Source organism: Lipotes vexillifer, unplaced genomic scaffold, assembly GCF_000442215.2.
Source record: "Lipotes vexillifer unplaced genomic scaffold, Lipotes_vexillifer_v1.1 scaffold23, whole genome shotgun sequence".
Lineage (NCBI taxonomy): Eukaryota > Metazoa > Chordata > Mammalia > Artiodactyla > Lipotidae > Lipotes > Lipotes vexillifer.
Window position 1 is genome coordinate 4,029,952 of NW_006796283.1, and position 27,624 is coordinate 4,057,575.

Here is a 27,624-nt window from a genome sequence, read left to right on the forward strand (position 1 = left end):
ATTAAATACCAACTCGGCATTCTCCCCTCCCACCATCCTACTGTCTGTGTCTGATTTAAGTGGGAATGTACAGTGTTTGTCCTGTTGTGACTGGCTTATTTTACTCAGCATCATGTCCTCAAGGTTCTTAGGGTCTTAGTTCCCTGACCAGGGATCGAACCCACACCCCCTGCATTGGAAGCACAGTGTCTTAACCACTGGACTGCCAGGAAGTCTCAGAATTCCCTTCCTTTTTAAGGTTGAGTAATGTTCCCAGGTGTGGATGGACCACGGTTGGCTTATCCACTCATCTCTCGATGGACTCTTCTGGCTGTTGTGAATAATGCTGCTGTGAACACGGGCACACAGATATCTTTTCAAGTCCCAGCTGCGTAGGATCCTTTTTTAATTTTTCTTTAATCAGAATTCTAGTGCTGTTTTAGGTATTGTAGGTAAGGAAGACACTTTTATCTCAAAGTAGTTTTGGTCTAAGAGAACCATTTATTTGTATATTTTTAAAAATATTTGTCTTTTTATTTTGGCTGCGCCAGTCTTAGTTGCAGCATGTGGGATCTTTAGTTGCGGCGTGTGGACTCTTAGTTGTGGCGTGCGTGAGGGATCTAGTTCTCTGACCAGGGATCGAACCCAGGCCACCTGCATTGGGAGCGCAGAGTCTTAGCCACTGGACCTCCAGGGAAGTCCCTATTTGTGTATTTATGTTCCTCTTTAAAGTATTCTCAGTGTTTGGGATGGTGGATCTGGTGGCCAGTGTGTGGGCAGTGGAATCTGATTGTATGTGGCTAAGGGTGAAACTTTTTTATTTAGCCTCTCATTTTCAAATAGTTTCAGACTTACACAAACAATGGAAAAGCAGAGTTCCTATAACTATTCCCTTACCCCACGCAGCCCAGAGGCCGACGTAGATGAGGCCTGACGCAGGTGTCCAGCAGGTGCCTCTGACCTGCAGATGTGCCCTTTCTGGCCCAGGGTGCAGTCCAGCCTCACGTTGCTTACGTGTCCTGTCTCCTTGGTCTCCTCCAGCCTGGGCCTGTCTCTATGTCCTTGTCCTCGTGACTGTGGCACTTCTTCCAGGCCAGGCCCTGGAAAGGACGTCCCCTGTGAGGCTGCTGTGTCCTCCGAATGAGGTTGAGCCCCGCATGTGTGGCAGGAGCCGCGCAACAGCCTTGGTGGCATCACTGCACACGGCGGTGCACCCGTGCCCCGACTCTGGTGCTGGGACGCGGGCCTGCAGCACTGGGCAGGTCGGGGGCTGATGCAGGGGAGGCATTTCATCATCTTTTCAGATGTGTGAGAAATCAAAGAGTGATTTCTCACGGCACAGGAAAGGGCTGCCTCGTTAGGTCCTGAGAATGGTTTGCATCTGGAGCTGCCCCTGGAGACCTGCGTCTCCCTCTCGTCCGGGTGTCTATCAGGATGGCTCAGGGACTCTGCCCCGTGGTCAAGGTCTGAGGAGCAATCTTCCTGGGGAGGACGTGCCTGGGAACTCGGTGTCTGTGCACCTGAGATGAAGCTCTGGGGATCGCTCCCTGGAGATGGGCCCTCCTGGGGCCCCTCACCCACCCCCGCTGCTCCCCGCTCTGACCAGCCCCTCCCCGTGTGCTGGGCTGTGAGCAGCTGGACCCTGAGCGCACCGTCTGGTCGTCTGCAAGTTAGACTCCGAGTCTCCAGAAACCCCGTCGCAGGGTTTGATGAGCCTGCTGTCAGAAGTGCTACATCTCAACCGTGGCGTCTGGTTCTCTTTAGAAGGATGGGTAACCTTGGTGATGCCGTGGAACACGGCAGAGCGTCTCTGGAAGCCACCGTCAAGCTCCACGGCCCTGGCAGCTGTGCCAGACTCATGTTGTCCTGCAGCTGCCCGCCCGAATGCTGGCCCCGGGGGGCTTGTGGGCCATGGGGGGGACACGGTGGGGTGCGCGCCCCTCCCCTCCCCTCCCGTCCTCCGAGCCGGGGTTTCCTGACGTGTCGAGTGAGGCTAATGCGTGACCTCACCCATAGTTGTGACCTTGTGTGCGTGACGGTGGGGCTCCCTCGTGGCCCGCTGTGGCTGAGCACCTGGGCCCCGGGAGCAGTATCCCCCTCTCTCTCTACTCCTGTTGCTTTTTGCGCTTGAAGCCAGAGACCACCCTTCAGGGTGATGTGCACCCCCAGGAAGTGTTCCCAGCTGGCGCCTTCTCTGATGGGCCCCTCTGTGCCGCCAGGAGAGGAACAGCTTCCACTGGCTTTGCTGCAGCCGTGGGCCCCCCAGGACCCGCCCCCCAGACCCCCGAGCACCCCCTCAGAGGCCCTGGCAGGGCTGGACCGCCACCCGCGGGCCTTTGTGCACAGACACAGCTAAGCGTCTGAGGAGCCTTTGTCACCCCTCAGGGAGGAGCAGTGTCTGCTCATCCAAGTGCAGAGCATGCACCAAGTGCAGAGCATGCAGTGGACCTGGTGCCGCAGTGGGAAGCCAGCAGGGGCGGGGTGCCCGCGCTCCCTCTCACAGCCCAGTGGGCGCAAGGAGGCCTTCGCTCCTCACCCCCCACCATGGGCGTCTCCATCCACACCCCTGTGACCTCGATTCTGCCTGGAGTCTGTAGAAGGGCCCGGGTACCTAGCCCACAAGGACGTTCTGTACAGCATAGGGAGCTGCAGTCAGTACCTTGTAACAGCCTCTGACGGGGAAGAATCTGAAGAAGCACATGTCTACACACGCACGTAAGAGTCGTCGGCTCAGCGCGCTGCGATTCAGGGCTGTGCCTGAAGCGCCGTAAGTGAGCTACACTTAGTTAAGAAAGTAAAAATTAATGAAGGAGAGAGAGGAAACCGCAGGGAGCGCTCACACGGCCTTTTCCGTGGTAGTCTATGACCCGTGTTGAGTGAATTTCTGTGTGAGGTGTGAGGCTTGGTCACAGCTCGCTTTGTGTGTGGACGTCCAGCCGCTCCAGCACCTCTTGTCGAAGTGCCGTCCGTCCTGCACTGAGCCTTCAGCGTTGTGTGAGCCCAGCCGGGCGACTCTGGAGAGCATGTTCTCGGCCCCCGACTGCTGGTCCACGACCCTGACCTCCGCACACACGCGTCCCTTTTACTTAGCTGTGCACTCAGTCCTGAAGGTAGAGTCATTCCTCTCGCTTCATTCAAAACAGTGGCAAGAGCAGACGTGGTGAGGATGTGAAGAGACTGGATCCCAGGTCTGTGCGTGAACCTGGGCTCTGATTCCAGTGAAGCAGCAGGGGAAGCGAACCTGATCCCTTGCGGCGGGAGAGGGAAGACGTGCAGCCTCCCGGGAGACAGCTCGGCCGGCTCTGAACACGCTGGACACACACGGCACGTTGACCCGGTGTCCACAAGACACGCGTGCACCAGTGTTCCCTCGCTTGTAACAACTGAAACCTGGAAAGAGGCCGTGTGTCCTGCGGTGGGTGCGTGGCTACACCCTGATGTGTTCTCATGGGGGTACCAGGCAGCAGTGAAGAGACGCTCGCTGTTGTTATGCCCGACTGCCTGTCTGGGTCTCGGGGTTTATGCTGAGTGAAAAAGGCCAGCCTCAAAAGGCTACAGGCCGTCTGCTTCAATTTATATGAGACCATGCAGATGACAGTTCTGGGAAGGAGAACACGCGAGTGGCGGGGAGGGGACGGGGCTGTGCAGGGAGGTGTTTGTGGTGGTGGGATCTGCCTCAGTCCGGGGTGGAGGCCGGGCACCGCGCAGAGATGCGTGCCCGGCAGACGGGGTTGCGGCAGCATCGGCTCCACGTGGGAGCAACTTGACACGCAGCCACGGGGACATCTGTACAGTTTCTGCCACTTGCGGTGTGCCCATAGCTATGCCAGTCCCTAAACAAGCCCTGTGGGCCACTTGCTGACGCAGAGGCCATGGCCGTCCTGCGGGAGTCCCCGCCTGGAGCTCCTGGCTCACGTTTACCCTGGCCCGGCTGCTGCTTTCTTCTGCACCCGTTGTTCCTACTGTTTTTCAGCGTTTTTTCACTGTTGTATAATCTCAGGATTCTGTGTTCACAGCCCCGGCCTATGGCAGGCAGGCGTTTGGGGAATCTGAGTGGGGAGCCCCGGCAGGTGTCCCAGGTAGCGCTCTGGGACTCGAGGCGGAGGGGCTGTTCCATCCCCAGGTGTCCCAGGAAGTGGACCCGGCCAGCTCTGCCCAGGGCCCCTCCCTCCAGCAAGCCTCTCATTTCCATTTCAGAGTTTCGCTTTTCCTAAAATTGAGCATAGGCAATCGGGGCAGAGGGGCTGGTGCATCACGTGTGCTGGGTGGTGCTTGCTTTTTTATTTCAAAAGTCTGAGTTATTTTAAGATGATGCCGCCTTTGTGTTGGGAAGCAGACGCTCTTACGCACTGTCCACTCTCGAGCCGTGAGTGGGCCCAGGCTCCATGAGGTGTCTGGGCTCACCACATCCCAAAATGCAGAGCCCAGGCTGGGAACCTGGTCTCTGGGAGACATTTCTTTGAAGTTCTGGAGTGATTTCCTTGGGGCTGGGTGTGGTTTGGGCTGTCCTGGTGGTGTCAACCCCTGGGCGAGGTGGGTGCCCTCCCTGGGTCGGGGCTTCCTGGGCCCCTGGCCACTGTCCTGGGATCGTGCAGTAGAGTGAAGGACTTTGATTACACTGCCGTTGAAAGACTTTGTACAGGTGATTTGAAATTGTATTTGTCAGTGTCAGTTTATTACAGATTAAATTAGCAAAAGATGGATCCTGGCATCTTTATTTTTTAAACTTTGTGTTATGGAACTTTTCCAAACCGGGGGAGGGCCTGCTTTGAGTGCCGTGCCCCAGCCCAGCCTCGGTGCCCGTCGTAACTACGGCCAGTTCTGTCTGCCAACACCCCTGCCTCTCCCGCCGTGGGTTAAAGCAGACCCAGAGCTCTGCACCTTCACTAGGAGAAATACCTCCATGTCATTGTGACACTTGTTCTTACTGGCGTCTAACATCCGGTTGGGGTCAGATCCCCCCGGCTGCTTCGTGGGGCGTTTTTGCAATTGCTTTATTCAAATTAGCGTCCAGCCCAGGTTCACACACAGGTGTGGGCCGTTAGTGATGGTTTCTGGGCTTGCTTTTAAATTCTCATGAGAGACCTGGGACCCTCAGTCCCAGTGTCGGAGGGGACATGTCCCCGATGTCCCTGGAAGTGGTGTGGGGAGGTGCCCCTTGCACCCCAGGAACACTCTTCCTGCAGGGCTGCTGTCTGGATGTGGAGGATGGCCTTGGAGGGCAGAACCGGGTTCCGACCTGCGGTTCTGCCTCTGGGCCGCGGCCTGGGAAGGAAGCGGTGGGTTCTTGCTCTTGTGGTTTTGGTGGAAGTGCTCAGGAGGGACGGTCCCGGGTGGGTCCGCAGCTCTGCGTTCAGGTGCCCCGCCTCTCCCGCCCCATGTCCCTCAAGGGGGTCTGTGGGGAAGCTTCCGGGCTGGGGCCCCCACCCTAACAGCTGCTGTCTGTTCCTTCAGGAATGGGCACCACCGACCATGTCATCGTCCTTGCGGCCACCAACCGAGCTGACATTTTGGACAACGCTCTGCTGAGGCCAGGCCGACTGGACCGACACGTGTTCATCGACCTTCCCACACTGCAGGTCAGTGCAGCCTGGCTGGCCTTTCTGGGCCTCGGCTCCCTGCTCTTCTGGGTTTTTTTTTTTTTAATTTTATTTATTTATTTATATTTTTTTGGCCGTGTTGGTTCCTTGTTGCTGCGCGCGGGCTTTCTCTAGTTGCAGCGAACGGGGGCTGCTCTTCCGTGCGGTGCGCAGGCTTCTCATTGCAGTGGCTTCTCTTGTTGAGGAGCACGGGCTCTAGGTGCATGGGCTTCAGTAGTTGTGACGCGCGGGCTTCAGTAGTTGTGGCACATGGCCTCAGTAGTTGTGGCTCGCAGGCTCTAGAGCACAGGCTCAGTAGTCGTGGAGCACGGGCTTAGCTGCTCCGCGGCGTGTGGGATCTTTCTGGATCAGGGCTGGAATCCGTGTCCCCTGCACTGGCAGGTGGATTCCTAACCGCTGAGCCACTGGGGAAGCCCCTCTTCTCCTGGTTTTGATCCTTGTTGTTTTCCTCTTTATCCTGAAACGTCTGGGCCGAGTCCTGCGGCACAGCCTTCGCAGAGCCTCAGAGCCGTGTGCTGCATGGCTTTGGAGCACGAGCTGCACAGCTGCCCTGACGGGGTGGAGGGTGTGAGCCCCAGGGACCTCTCGGCCCCTCTGGCCCCACTGCCTCAGGCCTCTGCTCGGACGTCCACCTCCAGGGGGTTGGGCCTTCGTGGTGGCGCCCCAAGGAGCAGGAGCCTAGCGTGGCTGAGGACCCAGCAGGGGCAGGGGAGGGTTTGGAGGGTGAGCGTGGCAAGTGGCTGGTGGGTTAACGTTCCCGCAGAGACCGACGTGGGGGTCAGGGCCGGGCCCGGGAACACCCAGCCTTGTCCTGTCGTAGGTTGTGGCCTGCCACTGCTTCCGAAGGCCTGGATTCCCATCTTCCTGACGTGTCACACCGGGTACAAGATAACCTTCGCTACCTGTGATGTGTGACGTGCTTTATCTTCTCTTGTCTCGTTTTTTCCTTCCGGTTTTGAAACACCGCCTGCAGCCCTGAGTTGGTTTCTCGGAGCAAAAGCTGACCTCACGGCCGGTGGCTCCCGAGTGTCAGCTGGCGGGAGCCTGCACCCGTGTCCTTTGACCCGTGCCCCCTGTCCCCTGTCCCGCAGGAAAGGAGGGAGATCTTTGAGCAGCACCTGAGGAGCCTGAAGCTGACGCGGGCCAGCAGCTTTTACTCCCAGCGGCTGGCAGAGCTGACGCCGGGCTTCAGCGGTAGGCGCATGGCTCTCTGTCTGGGGCTGGAGGGGGCTGAGGGGGCTCCCCAGGGACCTCCCACCCCTGCTCCAGGCCGCGGCCAGCACCGCCGGGCCGGGAGTGAGGCGCACGCGCAGCAGAGGCAGGGGTGCGAGCGCTCTCCTCCCAGGGCTTCCGTCGCTGCGCCGCCCCCGCCGTCCTGGGGCCCCGCCCCCGCCGTCCTGGGGCCCCGCCCCCGTCCGCCCCTCCCCACTGGGGGCTGACCTGCAAGGCCGCGTCTCCCCCGGGCCCCCCACTGCCCTCCCCCACCGTCTCCGTGTTGTCACAAATCAGGTTTCTTTTCTGTACGGCTCTCGCTTTACAGGGTAATATAAGTAGAAACCCCTTTTACCGTGGTATAAATTTCTTCCCTTTGGGCTTTGTTTAACGTCCTGAACTAGAACCTCATAGGTGTCAGAGAGTTTCTCTACCAGCAGGGGCCAGAGAGGCGGCCGACCTCAGCCCTGCGGCCGCTCGAGGGGGATGGGGCGGCCCCTCCTCCCGCCCCCCATCTCTCGGCGTCTGCTGAGTGCCACCCCCGTGCCCACAGGCGCTGACATCGCCAACATCTGTAACGAGGCCGCACTGCACGCTGCGCGGGAGGGGCACACGGCCGTGCACACGTCCAACCTGGACTACGCTGTGGAACGCGTCTTGGCCGGTACATGGACCCGCCCACGGGTGGGGGGCAGACCTAGACGCCGCGCGACAGAATTATTGCCCAAGAGGGAAGACAGGTCAAGAGCTCCTGTTTCTACGTCAGGCCTTGACAGTGTGACTTACTCTCGTTGGTTTAAGATGCCGTGCAAGCGTTTACGTCAGGCCTTGACAGTGTGACTCACTCTCGTTGGTTTAAGATGCCGTGCAAGCGTTTACGTCAGGCCTTAACGGTGTGACTTACTCTCGTTGGTTTAAGATACCGTGCAAACATTTACGTCAGGCCTGGACGGTGTGACTTACTCTCGTTGGTTTAAGATACCGTGCAAGCATTTACGTCAGGCCTTGACGGTGTGACTTACTCTCGTTGGTTTAAGGTACTGTGCAAGCATTCACGTCAGGCCTTAACGGTGTGACTTACTCTCGTTGGTTTAAGGTACTGCGCAAGCATTCACGTCAGGCCTTAACGGTGTGACTTACTCTCGTTGGTTTAAGGTACTGCGCAAGCATTTACGTCAGGCCTTAACGGTGTGACTTACTCTCATTGGTTTAAGGTACTGTGCAAGCATTTACGTCAGGCCTTAACGGTGTGACTTACTCTCATTGGTTTAAGGTACTGTGCAAGCATTTACGTCAGGCCTTGACAGTGTGACTTACTCTCGTTGGTTTAAGATACTGTGCAAGCGTTTACGTCAGGCCTTGACGGTGTGACTTACTCTCATTAGTTGAAGATATCGTGCAAACAGAAATGTAATAGGGTGTCACAAGGTCAAATGTGAGTGTCCTCAGCCCATCAGCCAACGTGCGGGGCCTGAGCGCCGGACAGGCCCCTGCCCACGTCTCCGGGACCTGGCAGCTGCGCCCTGAGCAAGGAGGAGGCCTGCTCTGCCGGAGGCTCTGTGCTCTGTGTTGGGCGGCGCCGGCGCCTGCGGCTGTGCTCACCTGCTGCCCTACGCGGGGTCCTTGGCCTTCTGTGAGGAGAGCAGGACGAGCTCCCACAGCCCGGGGGCAACACCAGAGGCCATCAGTGTGCCTCGTCCTCCCACAGGGTTTAGAGCAAGTCATTGAGGGTGGCACCAAGGAGCAGGCCCCTCGCACAGATGGGCCCGCCACCTGCAGTTTGAGTTCAGACCTAGGACAGGTGCCTCTGCAGCCTGGGCACAAGCCAGCGTCACAGTTTCTCACTGTAAATTATGTTTTGTGTAAGCCATTTCTTTTACGTGGAAAGTGACGTGCTTACAGCGAGAGTATCCGAACAGGAAAGACTAGAGGAAACCCGTCCAGAATCCTGCCTGGGTGTGTGGTGCCTCGAGCGGTGTACTCCCGAGCCGCAGCGGCCGCTCCTGGGCCTGGCTCTGGGTGGGGCGATGCGACTGCCACAGCCAGTGCGTCTCAGGACGTGTCGCCTCACAGCAGGCGCTGGGGGTAGTCCCGGTCGCGTGATTTACCAAGTACCCTGAACCTAGAGCTTGTTCAGGGTGCAGAGGTGGAAACATGCGGCTGTGTGGACGGTTGGGGACAGCGGACAGGACCTCAGCAGTGACTTGAGGGGGATGCGTATAAGGTCGCGAGGTAAGGGGTCAGTTACTCGGGCAGGACTGGAGAGCGGTGGCTGCGGCTGCCCTGCCAGGTCGGGGGGCCGGCAGGAGACCCGAGCTCCTGCCGTCGGCCCCGCAGCCCTGTGAGGGCCTTGCCTGAGGGGCTGCTGTTGGCAGCGTTTACACAAGTGGGGCGAGCGAGGCCTCGCTTTGGCGCCATGAGTGCGCGCCGGGCCGCGTACCCGGGGTGGCCATGCGCCTGAGCTCACCTTCCCGAGTATCCTTTCAGGGGCCGCCAAGAAGAGCCAGGTGCTTTCCAAGGAAGAGCAGAAGGTGGTTGCGCTGCACGAGTCAGGCCACGCCCTGGTGGGCTGGCTGCTGGAGCACACGGAGGCTGTGGGCAAGGTGGGTGCGGCAGCCTGGGCCTGGCCGAGCCCGCTGTGGAAGGCCCACGCGCTTGTGCGTGGAGGGGGTGCAGGGTCGGCGGCCCAGGCACGGAGTGGGGTGGCCGCGGTCGCCCGTGGAGCTGAGGGTTGCCCGGGTTGCCGTCGGCTCCGGGACGTGCTGATTTCGTGACTCCTGAGTCTAGAAAGCAGTGAGGTGAGCACACATCGTGTATTTGGCAGGCGTACCGTCGTAACGCCCCCTCAACTGTGTGCTTTCGTGACCGGGGGTCCCTGAGTGGCCCCTGCGGACGGTGCCCGTGTTTGGGGCGTGGGTGCCCCGTGTGGAGGGTTGTAACTGTGCCCTCCACATGGGCCTGAGCCGGGGGCTTGGTCCCCCCAGCTGAGGAGGAGCTGCCTTGCTCCTTGCTCCATGACCCCCAAAGATGGGGCTGTGCGGCAGCTGCAGCCTCCGTGTGGTGTTTCCCGGGGGTGACGGCTGCAGCAGCGTGTTGCCAGTCGGGCTTCGTCAGCCGGTGTCCTGCTGCTCAGGCCGGTCCCCGCTGTGTCCTGGGCAGAGTGCTGTGGCGAAGGCCTGTGTGTGCAGGAGCCACCCGCTGAGAAGACCCAGTGATCAAGATAAATGTTTTCATGCAGTATCTCGAAAAATTAACATGGGAAAGCCCATGGTGAAGTAAATACCCCAATTTAAAATTGCCTGTTCTTAGGGTTTTCCATTCGACAACAGGGAGTCAGGCAGACTAGTCGTGCCGAGAAAGCCCCTTGCCCATGCTCGGCACTCTGCCAGGCGAGGTGGGGACGTGTCCTCCTCGGAGCCTCAGGGTGGCCTCCTGCTGCCAGAACCCTGCCCCGTGGGCTCACCAGGCGCGGGTTGTGGGTGGGAGCACGGGCAGCACAGGGCCCTCGGCAGGTCATCGCGCCCTCGTCACCTTTCCTTTCCTCGCGGACGCGTGGTCATGTGCAGCTGCCTCACGCCCCAACAGTGTGGGATCCCTTCTCCGTGATGCTGTTAAAAACATGGGGACAGTCACATTTGCTCCCTGCTTTGAACCCTCTGAATGAAGAGTGTCTTACTGCACCCCCCAATCTCTGAGGCCTACGTCCTGCCCACTAACTGGGGCCACCTCTGTTCTGCAGGTGTCTATCGCGCCGCGGACCAACGCAGCCCTGGGCTTCACTCAGATTCTCCCAAGAGACCAGCACCTCTTCACCAGGGAGCAGCTGTTTGAGCGGATGTGCATGGCCCTTGGCGGCCGCGCGTCCGAGTCCATCTCCTTCAACAGGGTCACTTCCGGTGAGGGGCTGGCGCCCACACGACTTCCACACCCTGCAGCCATTCTGCATGGTGGGGGGGGTGAATCCGATGGAGGAGTCTGAGTAGCAGGTGCAAATGCAGTTTTGAATTTCATTAAGTGTTTCTAAAAGATGAGCTGTGGTTAAAGGAGGTTTGGAACTAAGCAAGACTTTCTAGATGATTTAGTCATTACAAAAGTTTTTCCCGGGCTTCCCTGGTGGCGCAGTGGTTGAGAGTCCGCCTGCCGACGCAGGGGACGCGGGTTCGTGCCCCAGTCTGGGAAGATCCCACATGCCGCGGAGCGGCTGGGCCCGTGAGCCATGGCCGCTGAGCCTGCGCGTCCGGAGCCTGTGCTCCGCAACGGGAGAGGCCACAACAGTGAGAGGCCCACACAACGGAAAAAAAGCTTTTCCCCACGTGCAGACTGTAAGCGGAGCTAGGTGGTCTCGCTGGGCCGTCAGGAGGTGGAGGAGGTTCTGGGAGACTCGGGGCCCGTGTTGTCAGCTGCCCCACGGACCTGGATGGTGGTGCCAGGTCACTGCCGGCGCCATGAATCCAGAGATGCATCCCGAGGAGTTGTTTTTCTTTGTTTTTTTTGTTTGTTTGTTTTTTGCGGTATGTGGGCCTCTCACTGTTGTGGCCTCTCCCGTTGCGGAGCACAGGCTCCGGACGTGCAGGCTCAGCAGCCATGGCTCACGGGCCCAGCCGCTCCGCGGCATGTGGGATCTTCCCGGACCGGGGCACGAACCCGCGTCCCCTGCATCGGCAGGCGGACTCTCAACCACTGCGCCACCAGGGAAGCCCCCGAGGAGTTGTTTTTTAAACAAAAGAGCATTTTTTTTAAGTTTTAAGGACTAGTGACAGGATACAGTTGTCCCCAGGTACCCTCCTGTGCTCTCAGGGGTCGGCAGGGCCCCGGGTGCGTCGACCTGCACCTCCAGGAAAGAACCCCCTTTTCTGACCCCTCACTGCAGCGGCACAGGACGACCTGCGGAAGGTCACGCACATCGCCTACTCCATGGTGAAACAGTTCGGAATGGCGCCCAGCATCGGGCCTGTCTCCTTCCCTGAGGCCCAGGATGGCATCCCAGGCATCGGACGGCGTCCCTTCAGCCAGGGCTTCCAGCAGATGATGGACCATGTGAGTCCTCCCTGGTCCCGAGCTGCGTGTGGGTGGAGACAGGCCTCGTGTGTGCTGGCCATGTGCCCAGAGGAGTTGTGCGAGGGCCTGCTGGCGCCCAATGGGACCGTAGACGACACAGGACTGTGAGGGATGTCAAATAAGTACATGTCTCCAGTGACGGAACCAGCACCCGTGAGCCCTGCAGCTGCCCACGGGAGACGACCGCAGTGTCGCTGGCACGTAGGCAGCCGTGGGCATGGAGGACAGATGTGGGTCCGGGGCTCCAGGAGCTGGCGGGCTGTCTGCTGGGCAGGCCCCTTGAACAGGGCATTCCCGGGGCTGGGGTGGGGGCAGGAGGCCCTTGACAGCCTTGCTCTCCTGTTCATTGTAAGACACGAAAGGCCATGTTCCTGAACCCGTGTTTCTTCTGTGTACCTTAGCTCCAGGGCCGGGCCGCAGGGGACCCCGCGCGTGGTGGCAGCCGCCCTGGCCCATCACAGACTCTTCTTTTCCCTTTGCAGGAAGCGAGGCTGCTGGTGGCTGCAGCCTACAGGCACACTGAGAAGGTGCTTCGGGACAACCTGGACAAGCTGCAGGCGGTGAGCCCCGCCGCCCCCCGGGCCCTGTGCCTGCCTGTCCCGCCAGGAGCTCGGCCTGCTGTCACTGCCCTGCTGACGCAGCCGCTCACCCCTCCCATGCACAGGACTCCAGAAAACGACATAACCAGCGAGGCCCACCCACCTCAACTGAACGTAGCACCTTTCGTACCTCGTTTAGCTTTGTATCATCGAACCTCTCAGGCCAGTTCCTTCAGAGGAGACAGAGGGACATCGCCAACCCTCCTGGGCCCGTTACCCAGTTTTAGCCAGTAGTGGAGTCTGGTCAACGCTGTGTAGTCCTTTTCCAGCTCTTACACTTCTCCTGGAACTTTTAAACTAAATTGTAAAGCTTAGCATAGTTTTAGGGGCCCATGGAAGCGCCAGATACAGCACAGAGCCCTCTGCCCCCAGCTAGTCCCCTTGTGTTAACATCTCCCATCAGTGGGGCACGTTCCCCACAACACAGTGACCAGCCGACACGGACACGGCGGCGTTAACAGCAGTCCACTCTTCAGCCGCCTCACCCAGTGCTTACCCCGCCTTCCGGTCGGTCCTCACGTCCGTCAGGCCCTCCTGGCTGGCACGGCTCCCCTCCTGTTGCTGCTGGCAGTGCAGGAGGGCTGGTCTGGTGTGTGTGGAACGTCCCCCAGTTGGGCTCTGTCTGGTGTCCTCATCGCGAGCCTGGGCTGTTGGGTTTGGAGGCGACCGCAGAGGTGAAGCTTCCGTGGACCCGGAGAGGGTGCCGCTCTCTGTGGACGGGCCGTCCTGTGAAGGACGCTGTTCCTTCAGCGTGACGTTGTGGGCGTCGTGTTGTGAGTCCCGAGAGCAGCAGCGCCTGCCCGCCAGGAGCCAGGAGCCGTGCGGAACCCGCCAGGACCGGCCCGCTGCTGTGCGGGGCTCCTGTGTGCGCTGGGACCTGCTCGCGCTGTCCAGGCGTGCCTGGGCTGAGCACCATACAGCTGGCCCCCGAGTGCCGCCTTCACAGCCGGCCCTCCCTGCCCGCGATTCTGCATCTGCGGGTCGTGGGTCTCATAGTCCTGCAGTCACGTTCACTGAAGAAATCCATGTAGGAGCGGACCCGCGCAGTTCAAGCCCGTGTTGCCCAGGGCCAGCTGTCGGAGCAGCCGGCGTGGGAGCGATGGGAACCCCTCAGCGCAGGCATGGCGGCTCTTCATGGGCCCCTCCCCTGGTCCCATCGAGGCGGTCCTGCCCGCATGCTGACGCTCACACGTGTTTGTAAAAGAAATTGAAGTTGCCCAAAATAAGCACGTCGGGAAGGGAAGTAGAAAGCTTAATGAGGCTGGCAGCTGGCCTTGTCTCTGAGGTGGAGTCAGGGAGCGATTCTGCGCTCTCGGCCGCCCGCCCAGCCGGCGGGGTCCGGGAGCTGGGCCCTCCCTCCACCGCGCTCTGCTCTCAGAGGGCTCTTGTCCGTGCGCTCGTCAGCCGCCCACACTGGCCTCTTGTTCTTCCAGCTGGCGAGCGCCCTGCTGGAAAAGGAAGTGATCAACTACGAGGACATCGAGGCCCTCATCGGCCCGCCCCCCCACGGGCCCAAGAAGAGGATTGCGCCGCAGAGGTGGAGCGACGCCCAGAGGGAGAAGTAGGAGGCGGGGGAGGCGGAGGCCGCCGGCAGCAGCCCCTGCAGGGGGAGGAGCCGTCCTGGCCCCAATAGCTGGACCACCTTGCTGGCCGCCTGGGACGGTCCCTCCTCTCAGCCCTTGCAGGTCTCAGCTCAAGGCCCCTGAGATCTATTTACTGACTTCCCTGCCCGGGACAAGTAAATGTCTCTGCAGAGACGCACGGTTTCATTCGTGTTTGTGGGTCGTTCTCGCCTGTGGGAGGGTCACCGGTGCGCACGGAGCGGCCCTGTCTTGTGGGGGCCCTGAACAGCCTCGTGGTGCGGGGCCTGAGCCAGGCTCCTCCCAGCTCCTGTGACTTGGGCAGGATGCTCAGGGCTCCGCCGTGACAGGGCCTCCAAGCCCCTCATTGCTTGTCCTCCGCGGGGCCCGGTCCTGGGCTCGCTCATCAGTGGGTCACAGGGACAGGCACTGGGCCTGGAGGAGTGAAGCACCGTCACCTGCTGCCGCGTGGACGGGTGCACGCACGGGGCTCTGGGGGGACATCCGGGAACTGTGACACTTCACTAATAAGTGCTGTGGATGGAGGCCTCTGTTTCCTGCGTGGTCAGCTCTGCCCCGAGGGCCGTCCTGGGTCACGAATACTGTATTCACAGGGTGTGATGTCAGCTGCGAGGTGGCCAGTTGGGACCCCTCCCTCTTGTAGGACTCTGGGAGGGAGTGCATGGGACAGACGGACGGGTTGCAGTCGGCCCCCGAGTCCCCGGCAGTGTGACCTACTTGGGGGCTCCCACCTGCTCCTCGTTGCTTCCACCTCCCCCGTGCATCGGCGCCCCGAGGAAACTCATGGGGGAGGGGCAGCCCAAGACATGCTCCACCATCTGCCCCAGTTCCCCAGGTTCCTTCCCAAAGATCGGCTGAGGGTTCAGAGGGTGAGGCTGGTGTCATCGCCATGGGGCGGCCTCCTCTGTAATTTCACACGGATGTGGCCGTGCTCAGCCCCTCGTAGTTTACCATTAAAATGGCCCACGTCTGGTGACACTTAGCCAGGAATAGGATGTAAGTGGCGTGAAGCGGGCTGCCTTGCTATAGTGGAGGAAGGTGCAGCCTGGCTTCCCAGGGCTGGCCAGCGCATGGGCTCACGGCCGCCCAGCAGGGAGGGCTGCGGGGATGGTGCTCTGATGGACAGAAGGGAGTTGTCCTAAGTGACGTGACCTCCCGGTCCTCAGACACGGCACCCGCGGAGCGCACTGGGCACAGGGCCTGTGCACCTCTGCTGCCTCTCGCGCCTCCCTTACAGGGCTCCCGGAGGTGAAGGGGATTCTCCCAACAGCAGCTCGTGGTCCCCTGGAGCAGCCAGACCGCGCTGGGCAACCTGCCCCTGCCTAGCAGAGCGGGTACATCGTGGCCTGACGGTAAATGTACATTTAATACAATCAGGGCCCCAGAGGACCAGTAAAGACTCTTAGATGAAGTAACTTAGAGTTCTTACATCATAATACAATACTCGCCTATGCTCATATAAACATGGGTTTTAACGCTTTTTAAAAGTTTGTTTTTTTAATTTTCTTGTTGAGGTACATCATATTGGTTTCAGGTGTACAACACAATGACTCCTATTGGTTTGTATTGTGCCATAATCACCACGGTTAGTCAGTTAATACTGGTCACCACACATAGTTACGGAAGCTTCTTTTTTTGTGATGAGAACTTTTAAGATCCACTCTCTTGGAACTTCCCTGGTGGTGCAGTGGTTGAGGGTCTACCTGCCAAAGCAGGGGACACGGATTCGGTCCCTGGTCCGGGAAGATCCCACATGCCACGGAGCAGCTGGGCCCATGTGCCACAACTGCTGATCCCAAGTGCCGCAACTACTGAGGCCTGTGTGCCTGCAGCCCGTGCTCCGCAGCAGGAGAGGCCACTGCAATGAAAGGGCCTCGTACCGTGGCGAGGAGGGGCCACTGCTCGCCTCAGTTGGAGAGGGCCCGTGCGCAGCAGCGAGGACCCAACACAGCCAAAGATAAATAGATAATTAATTAAAAAAGATCCAGTCTTAGCAACTTTCAGATAAGATATTTGTGCTTATAATAATGTACTTCCAGGTGCTCACTTACATTAGGTGTCCCTCATATTACAGGACTCTCTCAGCCTCTATCAGGTTTATGTGCTGGCTGCGCCTTTGGTAAGTTGAGAGGCCGGGTGGTTGAGTTCTGTGATGAAACACCGTAAAATTATCCTGTCCTTGCTGAGTTGTTAGGCTCCTGCTTTTCCTAATTCAACCAGCAGCCCACATTTATGACACTGTTAGCGTGCTAATTTTTGCAAAGTGCTCTAGGAACATGACTTCTGTGTGTGTCAAAACAAAACACGTTGCCGCTGTGAGATTAATTTTTTTCTATTAACTTTTTTTTTTTTGGCTGTGCCCAGCGGCTTGTGGGATCTTAGTTCCCCCACCAGGGATTGAACCTGGGCCTTTGGCAGTGAAAACACACAGTCCTAACCGCTGGACCGCCAGGGAATTCCCTGAGATTAATTTTAAAAATCAAGACTGTGTGTCAGGGACTTCCCTGGTGGTCCAATGGCTAAGACTCCGTGCTCCCAATGCAGGGGGCCTGGGTTCGATCCCCGGTCAGGGAACTAGATCTCACATGCTGCAACTAAGAATTCGCATGCCACAACTAAAGATGCCACGTGCCACAGCTAAGACCTGGTGCTGTCAAATAAATAAATAAATAAAGACTGTATGTCAAAGGGCTCCAAAAGCTACTGTTGACTATCTTTGGAGGGGGCCAGTCAGGTGTAGGTGTGGGGCAAGCAATTGGGGCACAATTACAAGGAAATTCTGGGAGGTTGTGCATACCCCACCCCTCCAGGGCGCTCCTCCAGGAACCCTGACCCCAGTGAGTGCTGAGTCCAGCGGCATTAGCCAGTCCTTTCAGTGGCCCTTGCAGGCCCAAGCCCGGGACAAAAGCCCCTTGGCAGAGTTGTGCCGTGGAGTTCTGTGGCAAGGAGGCAGGGGCTGTCCCTCTAGCTGAAGACTTTTTTATTTTTAATTTATTTTTGGCTCTGTTGGGTCTTTGTCGTTGGGTCCTCGCTGCGCATGGGCTTTCTCTAGTTGTGGTGAGCGGGGGCTGCTCTTCATTGCCGTGCACAGGCTTCTCATTGCAGTGGCTTCTCTTGTTGCGGAGCATGGGCTCTAGGCATGCGGGCTCAGTAGTTGTGGCTCGTGGGCTGTAGAGCACAGGCTCAGTAGTTGTGGCGCACGGGGGATCTTCCCAGACCAGGGATCGAACCCGTGTCCCCTGCATTGGCAGGCGGATTCTTAACCACTGCACCAACATAGAAGTCCCTAGCTGAAGACTTTTAAAACCCTGAGCCAACAAGTCTGTGTGTCAAGAAGGAAGCCTACATGACAGTTCACTTCTTTAATCTTCCCAGCTGGGAAACTGAGCTCTCAGCAGAATGTCACATGGGAACTTTTGGCCTTGCTATTCTGCATATTCCCCAAGGATGTAAGTATGGACCATTCAGGTGTTGAAAAACTGTGTGGCTGGGTTGCTGGGTTGTGTGCAGCAGACCGAGGTCCTCGAACTGCAGCTTCAGCTTCTTACCACTAACTCCAGACTTCGAACCCTCCCCCGGTACCCCGGGCAGCACCCTATGAGCAGACAGAGCTTCATGAGCCTGTGGGTCTGAAAGGGGGGATGGGGACAGGAATGTGTTTGAGATTAGAAAATAGCAAGGTATCCTGGTCCATGGCAGGATTACTGAAAGGCGTCTGAGATGGACATGGGAGGTGTGGGCTAACGTTTGTGTCCGAAGAAATACGTCCCAGGCCAAGGCAACCGTTTTCAACAAACATCTCCTCCAGGGCCTCTCTGCTGCAGTTAGGCTGCCAGGTGGAGTGAGTGCGGGTTCAGTTCCAATGAACAAAGTGATTTGCAAGGCAGATGATGACCCCTCGCTCCCCCCCCCTTCTCACCTGCACTGCCTTCCCTTCCCTGTCACCTGGAAGCAGAGCTGTGTGACCTTGACTTACCATGCACTGGGCACTGCGCTGTGTTCTGTGGCCTAACAGCAGCTCCTCCCATTTCACACCAATAACTTGCCCAAAGTCTCAAAACTAGTACAAAGATTTTATACTAACTAACTTCACAGCCACTTAACTGTGGGTCACTGACCTTCCAGTTTAGCCGTCTGTGTCTGTGAAAGGATGCAGAGATTTTTTTTTTAATTTTAATTTTTGGCTGCATTGGGTCTTCATTGCTGTGCATGGGTTTTCCTTTAGTTGTGGCGAGCAGGGGCCATCTTCATTGCAGTGCAGGGGCTTCTCATTGCGGTGGCTTCTCTTGTTGCAGAGCACGGGCTATAGGTGCATTGGCTTCAGTAGTTGTGGTGCACGGGCTTAGGTGCTCCGTGGCATGTGGGATCCTCCCGGGCCAGGGCTTGAACCCGTGTCCCCTGCATTGGGAGGTGGATTCTTAGCCACTGAGCCACCAGGGAAGTCCCAATGCTAATTTCTTAGCTTTGCCAACCTTACCATTGCTACGTAGGATGTTAATATTAAGAGGACCTGGATAGATAATATAATGGAACTCTCTGTACTACTTTTGCAACTTTGCTGTATATCTAAAAGTATTCCAAAATAAAAGTTTATGACCCTAACTTCACAGATAAACACCACTTCCGAGTTTACCGAAAAGTGCTTTCTTGCATTTGCTAACAACTGTCGGCCAAGCAGGACTGATACAGCCCTTGCTTCAGAGCTGAGCGGGTACCTGTTAGGTGGCAGGGCTCCAACCTTCCACACAGCCTTGGCACTTATGTGTTAAAAAACCTCCTCTGCCCTTTCACATGTTCTGGTCTCCCCAGCCATAACCCTGTAATTCCTCAATGAGTCCCTGATTTTTCTAATACCCGGGGGTGTCTCAATAGGGTAGAAAGCTATCAGCATTAGTATCAGCTGTTTACTCAGTGTAGGACACAGGCCTCCAAATTTCTTATTTTGTGTCATGAAATTCATAAAACGTTGATTAGGTTTCAGGGGAGGAAGCTTGGTGACTGGGGTGAGGCTGGGAACGTAAAGGGGTTGCTGGGTGTCAAGGCTTAAGATGGCAGGATGTGTTGGCATCATCCCAGGTTGTCCCGGGAACTGGAGGCGCCACAGCCCAGGTGGCCTGGCTACTTGGTGTTTTCACGACGCTCAGCTGCGTGGGTGGCAGTGTGCACAGCGGAGCGCGGGACAGCCGCGATCCGCCACGCGGTTCTTAGTTCCACACTCGCTGCCGGGTACTCGCCACCAACGGCCCGACCGCAGACCTCCGTGCGACACGCGCAGGGCGCTCTGGAAGGCCCGCTCCTAAGTGTGTGCTCCGCCCACAGGGAGGGCAAGCAGGCTCCACGTGGTGGCCGGGGCCGCAGACCAGGTCGCGGAGGGCGAGGCCTACCGTGGTGCATGAGCAGGCCGGCCGGCCGGCCCGGGCTTCGCGGGACCCAGACCGTCCGCGGACCCGGGTCGCGGGAGCGCGGGACTCCGGTAGCGCGGAACTCCCGTAGCACGGGAAACACGGCGCCATGTCCGCGCAAATAGGGCCGCCGGGGGTGGGGGTGGGGCCTTACGTCACTCGGAGGCCCTGGCTCTGATTGGTCAGAACGCTCCGTCGCTTCTGATTGGCCGGGCCCAGTACCATCCCAGGGTGCTCTGGAGTTCCCTTTCCTTTCCGCGTCCGTGAACCCGCGGAGGAGGTGAGTACACCCAAGCGCGGTGCTGTCGCTGCTATCCGACACCATCCGGACCCATCTATCGTCCCCGGGGTCCACCTGCCGCCGTCGGCGTCGGGCCGTGGCCTGGGCTCTGTGCGCGCGCCGGCGGGCCACCGCTCCCGGGCCCTAATTTTCTCCGCGTCCTCCCTGCTCCCCAGGCCAGTCGGCCTCAGCCATGGCGCCCAGCCGGAATGGCATGATCCTGAAGCCCCACTTCCACAAGGACTGGCAGCGGCGCGTGGCGACGTGGTTCAACCAGCCGGCGCGCAAGATACGCAGGTGAGCCTCCCCGAGGCGAGCGCGCCCCCCTTCTCTACCCGCGCGCGGAGGGCGGCCGGGACTCGCGCGCCCGGCCCGCTGCGGGAGGGGCGGCCGGTGACCGCCGCTCGGCTTCTGTCTGCGCAGACGCAAGGCCCGGCAGGCCAAGGCGCGCCGCATCGCCCCGCGCCCCGCGTCCGGCCCGCTCCGGCCGGTGGTGAGATGCCCCACGGTCAGGTACCACACCAAGGTGCGCGCCGGCAGGGGCTTCAGCCTGGAGGAGCTGAGGGTGAGTGTCGCCAGCCCGCGTCCTGAGTTCCACGGGTTGCCCCTCGTGGCCCACAGCCAAGTGATGACATTCTCCGGAATCGCTGCACCGCTGTGATGAAAGTGCGCTTGAACCCTTTTCCATCTGACGGCTGGGCTTTCCCAGCAGGGGGTGGGGACCGGGGAGCCCTCGGGTCTTCATCTCTGTCTGTCTCGGGGCAGGTGGCCGGCATCCACAAAAAGGTGGCCCGGACCATTGGGATCTCGGTGGACCCGAGGCGGCGGAACAAGTGCACGGAGTCCCTGCAGGCCAACGTGCAGCGGCTCAAGGAGTACCGCTCCAAGCTCATCCTCTTCCCCAGGAAGCCCTCGGCCCCCAAGAAGGGAGACAGCTCTGTGAGTGCCGGGGTTCCTCTGTGCCCAGCCGGGTGAGGGCGTGGAGGTCTCGCTGTGGGTTTAGCTGGGTTGGGAAGAACACGGATTTGTCTGTAGCTTTTTATCCCCCCAAACCGGGTCTTCATGCGGGGTAGTAGAGAGTTGGTAGATAACTAGAAGAAAGCCTCTGAGAATCTACAGACTAATCGCTAGGACTGCCGAGATTCGCCGTGGGACTTGGAGCCAGCTGTTTTAGAATTGGGAAAGTGTTTTTCCTGTTACTGACCTATGTGTGAAATTAACAGTCCGTCCGTATGGGCTTCTGAGAGTTGTTCTACCTGCGTCTCTGCTTCACACGCGGTTGGCGCTTTTTCATCTGCCTGTGCCTGCCATCGGTTAGACGGACAGGAATCCATCGGTTAGATGGACAGGAATCCATCGGCAGACACCCAGCCAGGGGTTACAGGCTTGGGCAGATGAGCTGAACCCACCTAACTCCCTTCTCACTGCACACAGGCTGAAGAGCTCAAATTGGCCACCCAGCTGACCGGACCAGTCATGCCCATACGGAACGTAAGTGGGCATGTTTGGAGGGAGCAACTGAATGACAGGGTGGGGGTTGGGTTGGAGGGAGTCAGCCTGTCATCTGGGGCCCATGTTGAGATTTACAAGTTTGTGGAAAGGACCTTCCTTCCGCCCTGGAGAGAGCCTCCTGCATCTTAACAGACGGACTCCTTGAGGGAAACTTTGTGGACGCTTACTTGCCACCACCCCCTCTGTTGGGTCCTTTTTCTCTCCTCGCTATTTGGAAAGGCCAGGCTGTAGGCAACTCTGGGTGTTTGGTGATCCTGTAACCTGAGTGGCAATTGACCAGGCCCTTGAGGCTCCTGTGAGTGGGGCGTGGGCCTGAGCCTCCCCTTCTCCAGGTCCTGTCCAAGCATAGTGCCTCGCCCACCTTTCACATGACTTGGGGTTGTTTTAAATCCACAGGGGATTGTTATAACCTTTTGGTGGCCTCCCCTGTAGCCTTTCTTGAGTGGGCAGATGCCCCTCCAAGGCCTCTCAGTTTGCTGACAGCTGCTCCTGGGCCTGTGCTCCCTTCCAGGTCTACAAGAAGGAGAAAGCCAGAGTCATCACAGATGAAGAGAAGAACTTCAAGGCCTTCGCCAGTCTCCGCATGGCCCGTGCCAACGCCCGGCTCTTTGGCATCCGGGCAAAAAGGGCCAAGGAAGCTGCAGAGCAGGATGTTGAAAAGAAAAAATAAAGTGCTGTTGGCAACTTGTGATAAACCTGCAGTGTCCATGTGACCTTCGTTGTGTAAGGAACTGGGGCCTGGGGAGCCGCCTCCTTGAGGGGAACCTGGAGCACGTCCTTGTCCCTCGTCGCAGCAGGCCCGCTGTGAGGGGAGCAGGTTCGGGGCCTGGGAGGCTGGTGCTTAGTGAGTTTCCTTGTCGGAACCCTCCACCCCTTCAGGTGCTGTGCATTCGGTATCAACTACCTCAGGCAGTTTGGAGGACTATTAAACCACTGTTCTCATCTCTAAAACTAACAGTTTATGAGGTACTGATTTGACGTCCGTGCTCACTTTGTGTATTTGGAAGTCATGACCCTTAGAGAGGTCAGCTGGTGTGGAGGCCTGGTGGTTGGAGCCTGATGAGCCATCTGTGAGAGAGGGCACATGGGGGGTTGCCTCTGGACAGCCTGGAGACGCTGGTTCATTTGCTTTGTGCTCAGAGACCTGGCAAGGAGTTCAGCTACCCGAGGGCGGGGTAGCTGCCCATCAGCTGGAGCCCCAGCTGAGGTGCTCACAGGCAGGGGCGCAGAGAGGCCTCTGGCTGGGTGTGCGGGGCCGGGGTCTACTGTGCCAGTGTCCATCTGGGCAGAACTGTTTGTGGGTTGTAGGTGCATCTCCTGGACAGATAACCAAAGTACGCGTGCTGGTGTCACCCCCAGTGCCTGTCGTGGCCACCAGGGAGTGCTGGGGCGTTTGTAGGAGACTAGCGTCGGTCTGGGTAGTTACAAATAATTTTTGTTTAATGTTCAAGTTACGTGGTATTTTTTATTTTGGAGGGAAGGTATACATCTCTGCATTTTAACCCATGGGAGTGTCACCCCTCCAGAGTGAATTTTAATTTGATTTTGTATCTTGTAGTTGCTTTGTTAAAATGTAGATAATTGTGATATTTTTCTAAAAAATTGAAATTCTAATTCCCAGTTGATTCAAATTGTTGTAGTTTACAGGGAAACTATAGTCATTTTAGGTTATTTAGGTTTTTTTCCCACTTTACTCAACTTGGTTCAAGCCAAAGAGTAGACTAAGGGGCAGCTGTGCAAAGGGCGAACAATCCTCTTTTCTTGATGTCTCACGTAGGTGGTTGCACTTGCCATTTTTTTCCTTGTATGTTTTCTGGGTGTTACAGGAGGAAAATAGAGTCTTCACGTCACAAAATGTCCAGAGGAGAGGCGAGGTAACGACCTCCCTTTCCTAACCCCAGCCTCTGTCCAGGCTGGGGTTCATGCCCAATTCCAGGCATTTCCCAGTGTCCTTGTTCTTTTTTGTTCCCTCAGGTAGAATCAGTTCTCAGTTGCTTAGAACTAGACCAGAGAAAATTGAATGAGCTGACTCACCTCTGGCCCAGGGCCTGCCTGGCATGACGGTCCTGGGGACCTGGACGGTGGAAGCTGATGATGGAGCAGGTGTGGGTGGGCCAGGGAAGGTAGAAAGTGATGTGCGGGGCATTGTTTAAGAACAAATCGATGAAGAGAGAAAGGGCACTCGTTCAAGTAGTTATTGAGTATCTGCTTTGTGCCAGGCACAGTCCCAGGCTGCAGGGACATGGCAGTAACCAAAACAAACTATCTTACCTTTGTGGAGGTTTCTTCCTCAAAGATCTCTGGCTCTCACTGTAGCGTGTTGGGTGCGTGTCAGCCTTGGGTAGCAGTGAGGACTGCTCAATGGGAGGACCATGGTCCAGGGCCTGGTGAAGGCCTGCAGCCCAGGAAGAGAGGGCTGGCCTTCCAGATTCATCTCTGGTCCCACCCTCCTGGGAACGGCTCAGAGCTTTCTCGGGGGTTACATCTGGGGAGCCTGAGGACCTGACGGGCAGTGGGAAGGTGTGTGTTAGGCCTTGGTCCCCACCCTCCAACTGTGGTGCCTCAGCTGGGCTCCCCTCCTTTGTAAGCCCTAGTTGCACAGTGCTGGGGGACGAACTGATGAAACAGTGCGTGGTTAGTTCCTGCCCTTTGAAAATTTCCCCAGGAAGGATGGTGCCTCCAGCAGAGGAGGTAAAGCTGGGTCACTGTTGAAAGGGACTGAGGGTGGAGGGGGCTGGGCGCACCATCCAGGAGGCTCCTGCCAAGGGTATCCTCATAGCCCCCAGATGAGCCAGGCACAGGTAAAACCAGGCCTCCATCAGCTGGACGGCCCACCCGGTGGACACTGCTGCCACCTGCCTCCCTGGCTGCACTGCCATCACCCCTTCGGGGACTTGGGGCAGCTGTCCTCATGGTCTCCCCCTCCTGCCCTGGCCCGAGGTCCCACCTTTGTGCCCTTGTCTGTGCTGTCTGTGAAGTGTGGGCTGGACCCAGCAGCTTGCTTCTGCCTGAGTGGAACAGAAGTGAAGGATGGCGGGCTGAGGTTGGGTTATGAAAGATTTCACTCCCCCAGGGAAGCAGGCCACCATCCTGGGAGCAGCAGTATTGGGTGCCCAGGGCCAGCCCTGTGCAGAGTGGCTCCTGGTCAGGGGAACCCAGGAGGGGGACAGCCAGACTTGGACAGTGTCCCTTGTTCCATCTGGCCCTGGGCAGGTGTCCTGACTGACTTCACAGGGCCTCGGGCGGCCCTGCCAACATGTGAGGGGAGGGGTTGGTGCAGCAAAGCTGCAGACACCTGGGGCCTGGAGGGTCAAGGGAGGTGAGAGTACTGGGTTCTGGGTGGAGACTGGGGTCCAGGTGGAATCCCTCTGCTGAGTGAGTGACCTCATAAAGGCCCTTGGACACCCCCTCCCCTCTAAGCCTGCCTGCCCATCCGTGGTGTGGGGATGGAGCAGGCTGTGGGGATGAGAAGGCCCTCTGTGGAGGCCAGAGGACTGCCTTTATCTCAGGGAGGGAGGTGCCCAGGGGTTGGGCAATGCCCCCCTGGGGCGTCCAGATACCTGGCAGCAGCAGGTGGCAGGCAGGGCGAGGGGTAGGGGTTGTCTTCCCACAGCAGGGCCTGGAAGCAAGTCCTTCAGGACCACCCGAGGGCAGATGGGTGGGAGAGGGGGGGACCCTGAGGGCTAGAGCCGGGGCACAGGGCCTCGGGGAGTGCTCAGGTGGACAGATCCCACCCCCAGCCTGGGGGTCTGCTCACCCAGGGCTGCTTGCAGGTGGACAGAACCGAGGTGGTCCGGAGCAGCCTGCATCTGGTCTTCTCCAAGGTCTTCACACTGGACTACTTTGAGGAGGTGCAGAAGCTGTGCTTTGAGGTCTACAACACCCACAGGCCCAGCAGCCTCAGCTGCCAGGATGACGACTTCTGGGGGGCATGGAGTGCACCTCGGGGCAGGTGGGCGCCCGTCCCCTTGGGAGGGAGAGGGAGGAGGGCAGCATGGAGACCTCAGCTGGTCCTGAGGGCCGGTGCAATGGCAGTGGTGGCCTGGGGAGAGCGTGATTACACACAGACCGTGTACCAGCTGCTCTGACTCCATAGCTCCTTCTCTTAAAAATTTTTTTACTTAAAAAAATGTAATTTTGAACTGGGTGATACGTTCATATGGATCTAAATTCAGAAAGTATAACAGGTATACCCTGGACCACATATTCCCTTCGTGCCCCATCCCCAGGTTCGTTACATCCTTCTGGAGAGATTTATTCTTAACTGAGCAAAGGAACATAGTTTTTTCTCTGTAGATATACTTTTAAAAACACAAATGGCATATACTGTTCTGCAGTTTGCTTTTTTTTCACTTCCATGACATAAGGGAGCCCTTCCCTTGTCTCTCCCCATGGCAGTGACCGGTCTGAGGTCCAGCTGCCACCTGAGGGACACTGCATGCTCTGGTGAGGTCATTCCCAATTAGCTCTACCGTCGTCAGTGTAACAGGAGCTCTTGCCACCAGCCACCAGCCACCAGCCACCAGCCAGACTGCTTAGCGCAGGCTCTGAGCCAAACACTCAATGTGTCACACATTAGATTCTCTTGAGTGCTCTGGGAGTGCTTGTTTTTTATTGAGGTTTAATTTACACACAGTAAGATGTGTAGACCTTGAGGGTTGGGATTGATGGGCTTAGACAGTTGTATACACCTGACCATCACCCAGATCACACAGGACATTTTTGTCATCCAGCAGGTCCCCTGTTCCTCTCAATCCCCTCCCCCAATAGTTTTGCCTGTTCTAGAAGTTCATGTCCATGAATCACACAGTGTGTTCTCATTTGTGTCCGACTCCTTTTACCCAGCCTGAAGCCTGTGTGTGACATCCCCATCGCTGCCTGGGTCGGAGCCGGCAGGGTAGAGCCTTCCATCAGATAAGAGGACCAAGATTTAGGCAGGGCACAGCCCCACATGAAAGCAACAGGGAAGGCTTCTACCCAGTGTTGGCCTCTTACCTGCCCTCCTGAGTGTGGAAGAGGACAACACACAGCGACACACATGCACAGACACACGTGTATCGGCATGCATGCATGGACGAACATGCGTGCACATGTGGGTGCAGATCCATGGATACACAGCTACATGTATGGACACACATCTGGACATAACACCTAAACTTTAGGCAAAGGCCCCGCCAGGACTGCCAGGTGTGTGGGGCCGTCAGGGGCGCTACTGTCAGTGGCCAAAGGCCAGGACCCTGTCTTCAGATTCCAGTGGTGCGCCCTTGAGCGAGTCCCTGAGCTCTGCTTCCTCATCTGGGAAATGGGGACCGTGACAAGGCCACCTCTGTGGGAGCTGAGGGGCTCACAGGAAGCATGGTCACTTATCAAACCAGCTAAACCAACTATCCCATCAATCAGGAGAGCCCAGAAGTGAGTCTGCAAATGGGAGGATCTGGGGGGCCTGGCACGTGGCCCTTTTTGGCCTCCGCTTCCCCCACCTGGGATGGGTTTCTCGTGCACAGAATGTTCCTGTGTGCTCTGAGCTGTTAGCCAGGCACATCCTGTTGGGGGCGGGGGGGTCCTCTGTCCGTCCGTCTCAGCTTGTCAGACAGGAGCCTGTGTGGGGCAGAGCGAAGAGGGTCAACCCTGCCCTCAGCCACCACGGCCACAGCTGAGGACTCGCTGGCCAGCGGGAGGGCCGGTCCCCACACGTAAAAAGTCCCCGGTCCTCCAGCAGCCGTGAGGGTGGTCGTCCTCTATCTTGTTTGCAGACCGGTCTGAGAGCTGCCCCTGGTGAGCCGATGTTGCTGGCTGCACGCGGCATTCCCGGGTCAACTCTTAGCCCAGTCAGGGGCTCATAGCCCAGGGAGGAATGCAGCCCCCGGGGGGATTGCTGAGAGGAGAGCGAGGCCTGGGCAGGGGGCTGTGACCCCAGGGAGGGAGCAGCCTGGGGGTCCTGGATGGGGCTGGGAACCCCCACGGCCGCTCGCTCGCTGGCCTTGGGCTGCGGTAGGGGCTGCGCTGTCCTCGGCCTGGTCCGTGGAGGGTGATGGGTTCTCAGGGCGCGGCTTCTGCTGCAGGTTGCACACGTGCGCTCACCAGCGTGACTCTGAGCAGTCTCCCTCCTCCCCGAGCGTCCTTTCCTCACCTGATGCGTGGGCGGTGGGAGCGCCTAGGAGGCAGTGAGGTGTGCCGAGCTGAGGGCCCGGTGGAGCGAGAGAGGGCGAGGGCCACGGGCTGAGTTTGGGGAACCTGGCCGTCGAGGGTGAGTGGGGGCATTGAGGAGACAGGGGACCCAGGGCGGGGTTAGGGTCCTCAGGGGAGCAGGTGCGGACCCCTCCCTGAGCCTCTGACTTCCAGATCGTGGCCCAGAAGAAGGTGACCCCAGCACTGTTGCTG

At 58.3% G+C, this 27,624-nt stretch overlaps 3 protein-coding genes across 5 annotated transcripts in view; all 3 read left to right on the forward strand.

Annotated features, from left to right (window-relative positions):
• The window catches only part of SPG7 (SPG7 matrix AAA peptidase subunit, paraplegin), a 30,275-nt gene extending 16,194 nt beyond the window's left edge, over window positions 1–14,081 (forward strand). The window contains 9 exon segments of the mRNA XM_007468446.1: window positions 5,434–5,558; window positions 6,671–6,773; window positions 7,345–7,455; window positions 9,279–9,394; window positions 10,531–10,687; window positions 11,662–11,828; window positions 12,332–12,409; window positions 13,882–14,032; window positions 14,035–14,081. Of these exon segments, the coding sequence (XP_007468508.1) occupies window positions 5,434–5,558; window positions 6,671–6,773; window positions 7,345–7,455; window positions 9,279–9,394; window positions 10,531–10,687; window positions 11,662–11,828; window positions 12,332–12,409; window positions 13,882–14,032; window positions 14,035–14,081 (1,055 nt within the window).
• Window positions 14,082–19,702: 5,621 nt separating this feature from the next.
• RPL13 (ribosomal protein L13) lies at window positions 19,703–21,953 on the forward strand. 3 transcript variants are annotated; one of them, XM_007468447.1, is made up of 6 exons: window positions 19,703–19,731; window positions 19,908–20,028; window positions 20,155–20,296; window positions 20,497–20,670; window positions 21,166–21,222; window positions 21,755–21,931. In XM_007468447.1, the coding sequence occupies exons 2-6, from the start codon at window positions 19,925–19,927 to the stop codon at window positions 21,911–21,913; spliced, it is 636 nt and encodes a 211-aa protein (XP_007468509.1). In that variant the 5' UTR covers window positions 19,703–19,731; window positions 19,908–19,924; the 3' UTR covers window positions 21,914–21,931. The 3 variants fall into 3 exon arrangements, with proteins under 3 accessions (XP_007468509.1, XP_007468511.1, XP_007468510.1); XM_007468449.1 differs by lacking the exon at window positions 19,703–19,731 and having other exon boundaries at window positions 19,923–20,028; window positions 20,497–20,517; window positions 20,659–20,670; window positions 21,755–21,953; XM_007468448.1 differs by lacking the exon at window positions 19,703–19,731 and having other exon boundaries at window positions 19,925–20,028; window positions 20,155–20,257; window positions 21,755–21,913.
• A 1,960-nt stretch (window positions 21,954–23,913) lies between these two features.
• The window catches only part of CPNE7 (copine 7), a 19,185-nt gene continuing 15,474 nt past the window's right edge, over window positions 23,914–27,624 (forward strand). Inside the window, 4 exon segments of the mRNA XM_007468480.1 lie at window positions 23,914–23,934; window positions 24,984–25,164; window positions 25,167–25,195; window positions 27,586–27,617. Of these exon segments, the coding sequence (XP_007468542.1) occupies window positions 23,914–23,934; window positions 24,984–25,164; window positions 25,167–25,195; window positions 27,586–27,617 (263 nt within the window).

What these genes read in the sequence shown, in the direction of transcription:
- RPL13 (XM_007468447.1), top strand. Translation starts at nt 19,925, where the DNA reads ATGGCGCCCAGCCGGAATGGCATGATCCTGAAGCCCCACTTCCACAAG. An exon ending in CCAAGAAGGGAGACAGCTCT is followed by an intron (nt 20,671 to 21,165) that starts GTGAGTGCCGGG and finishes CACTGCACACAG; the next exon opens with GCTGAAGAGCTCAAATTGGC. An exon ending in CAGTCATGCCCATACGGAAC is followed by an intron (nt 21,223 to 21,754) that starts GTAAGTGGGCAT and finishes GCTCCCTTCCAG; the next exon opens with GTCTACAAGAAGGAGAAAGC.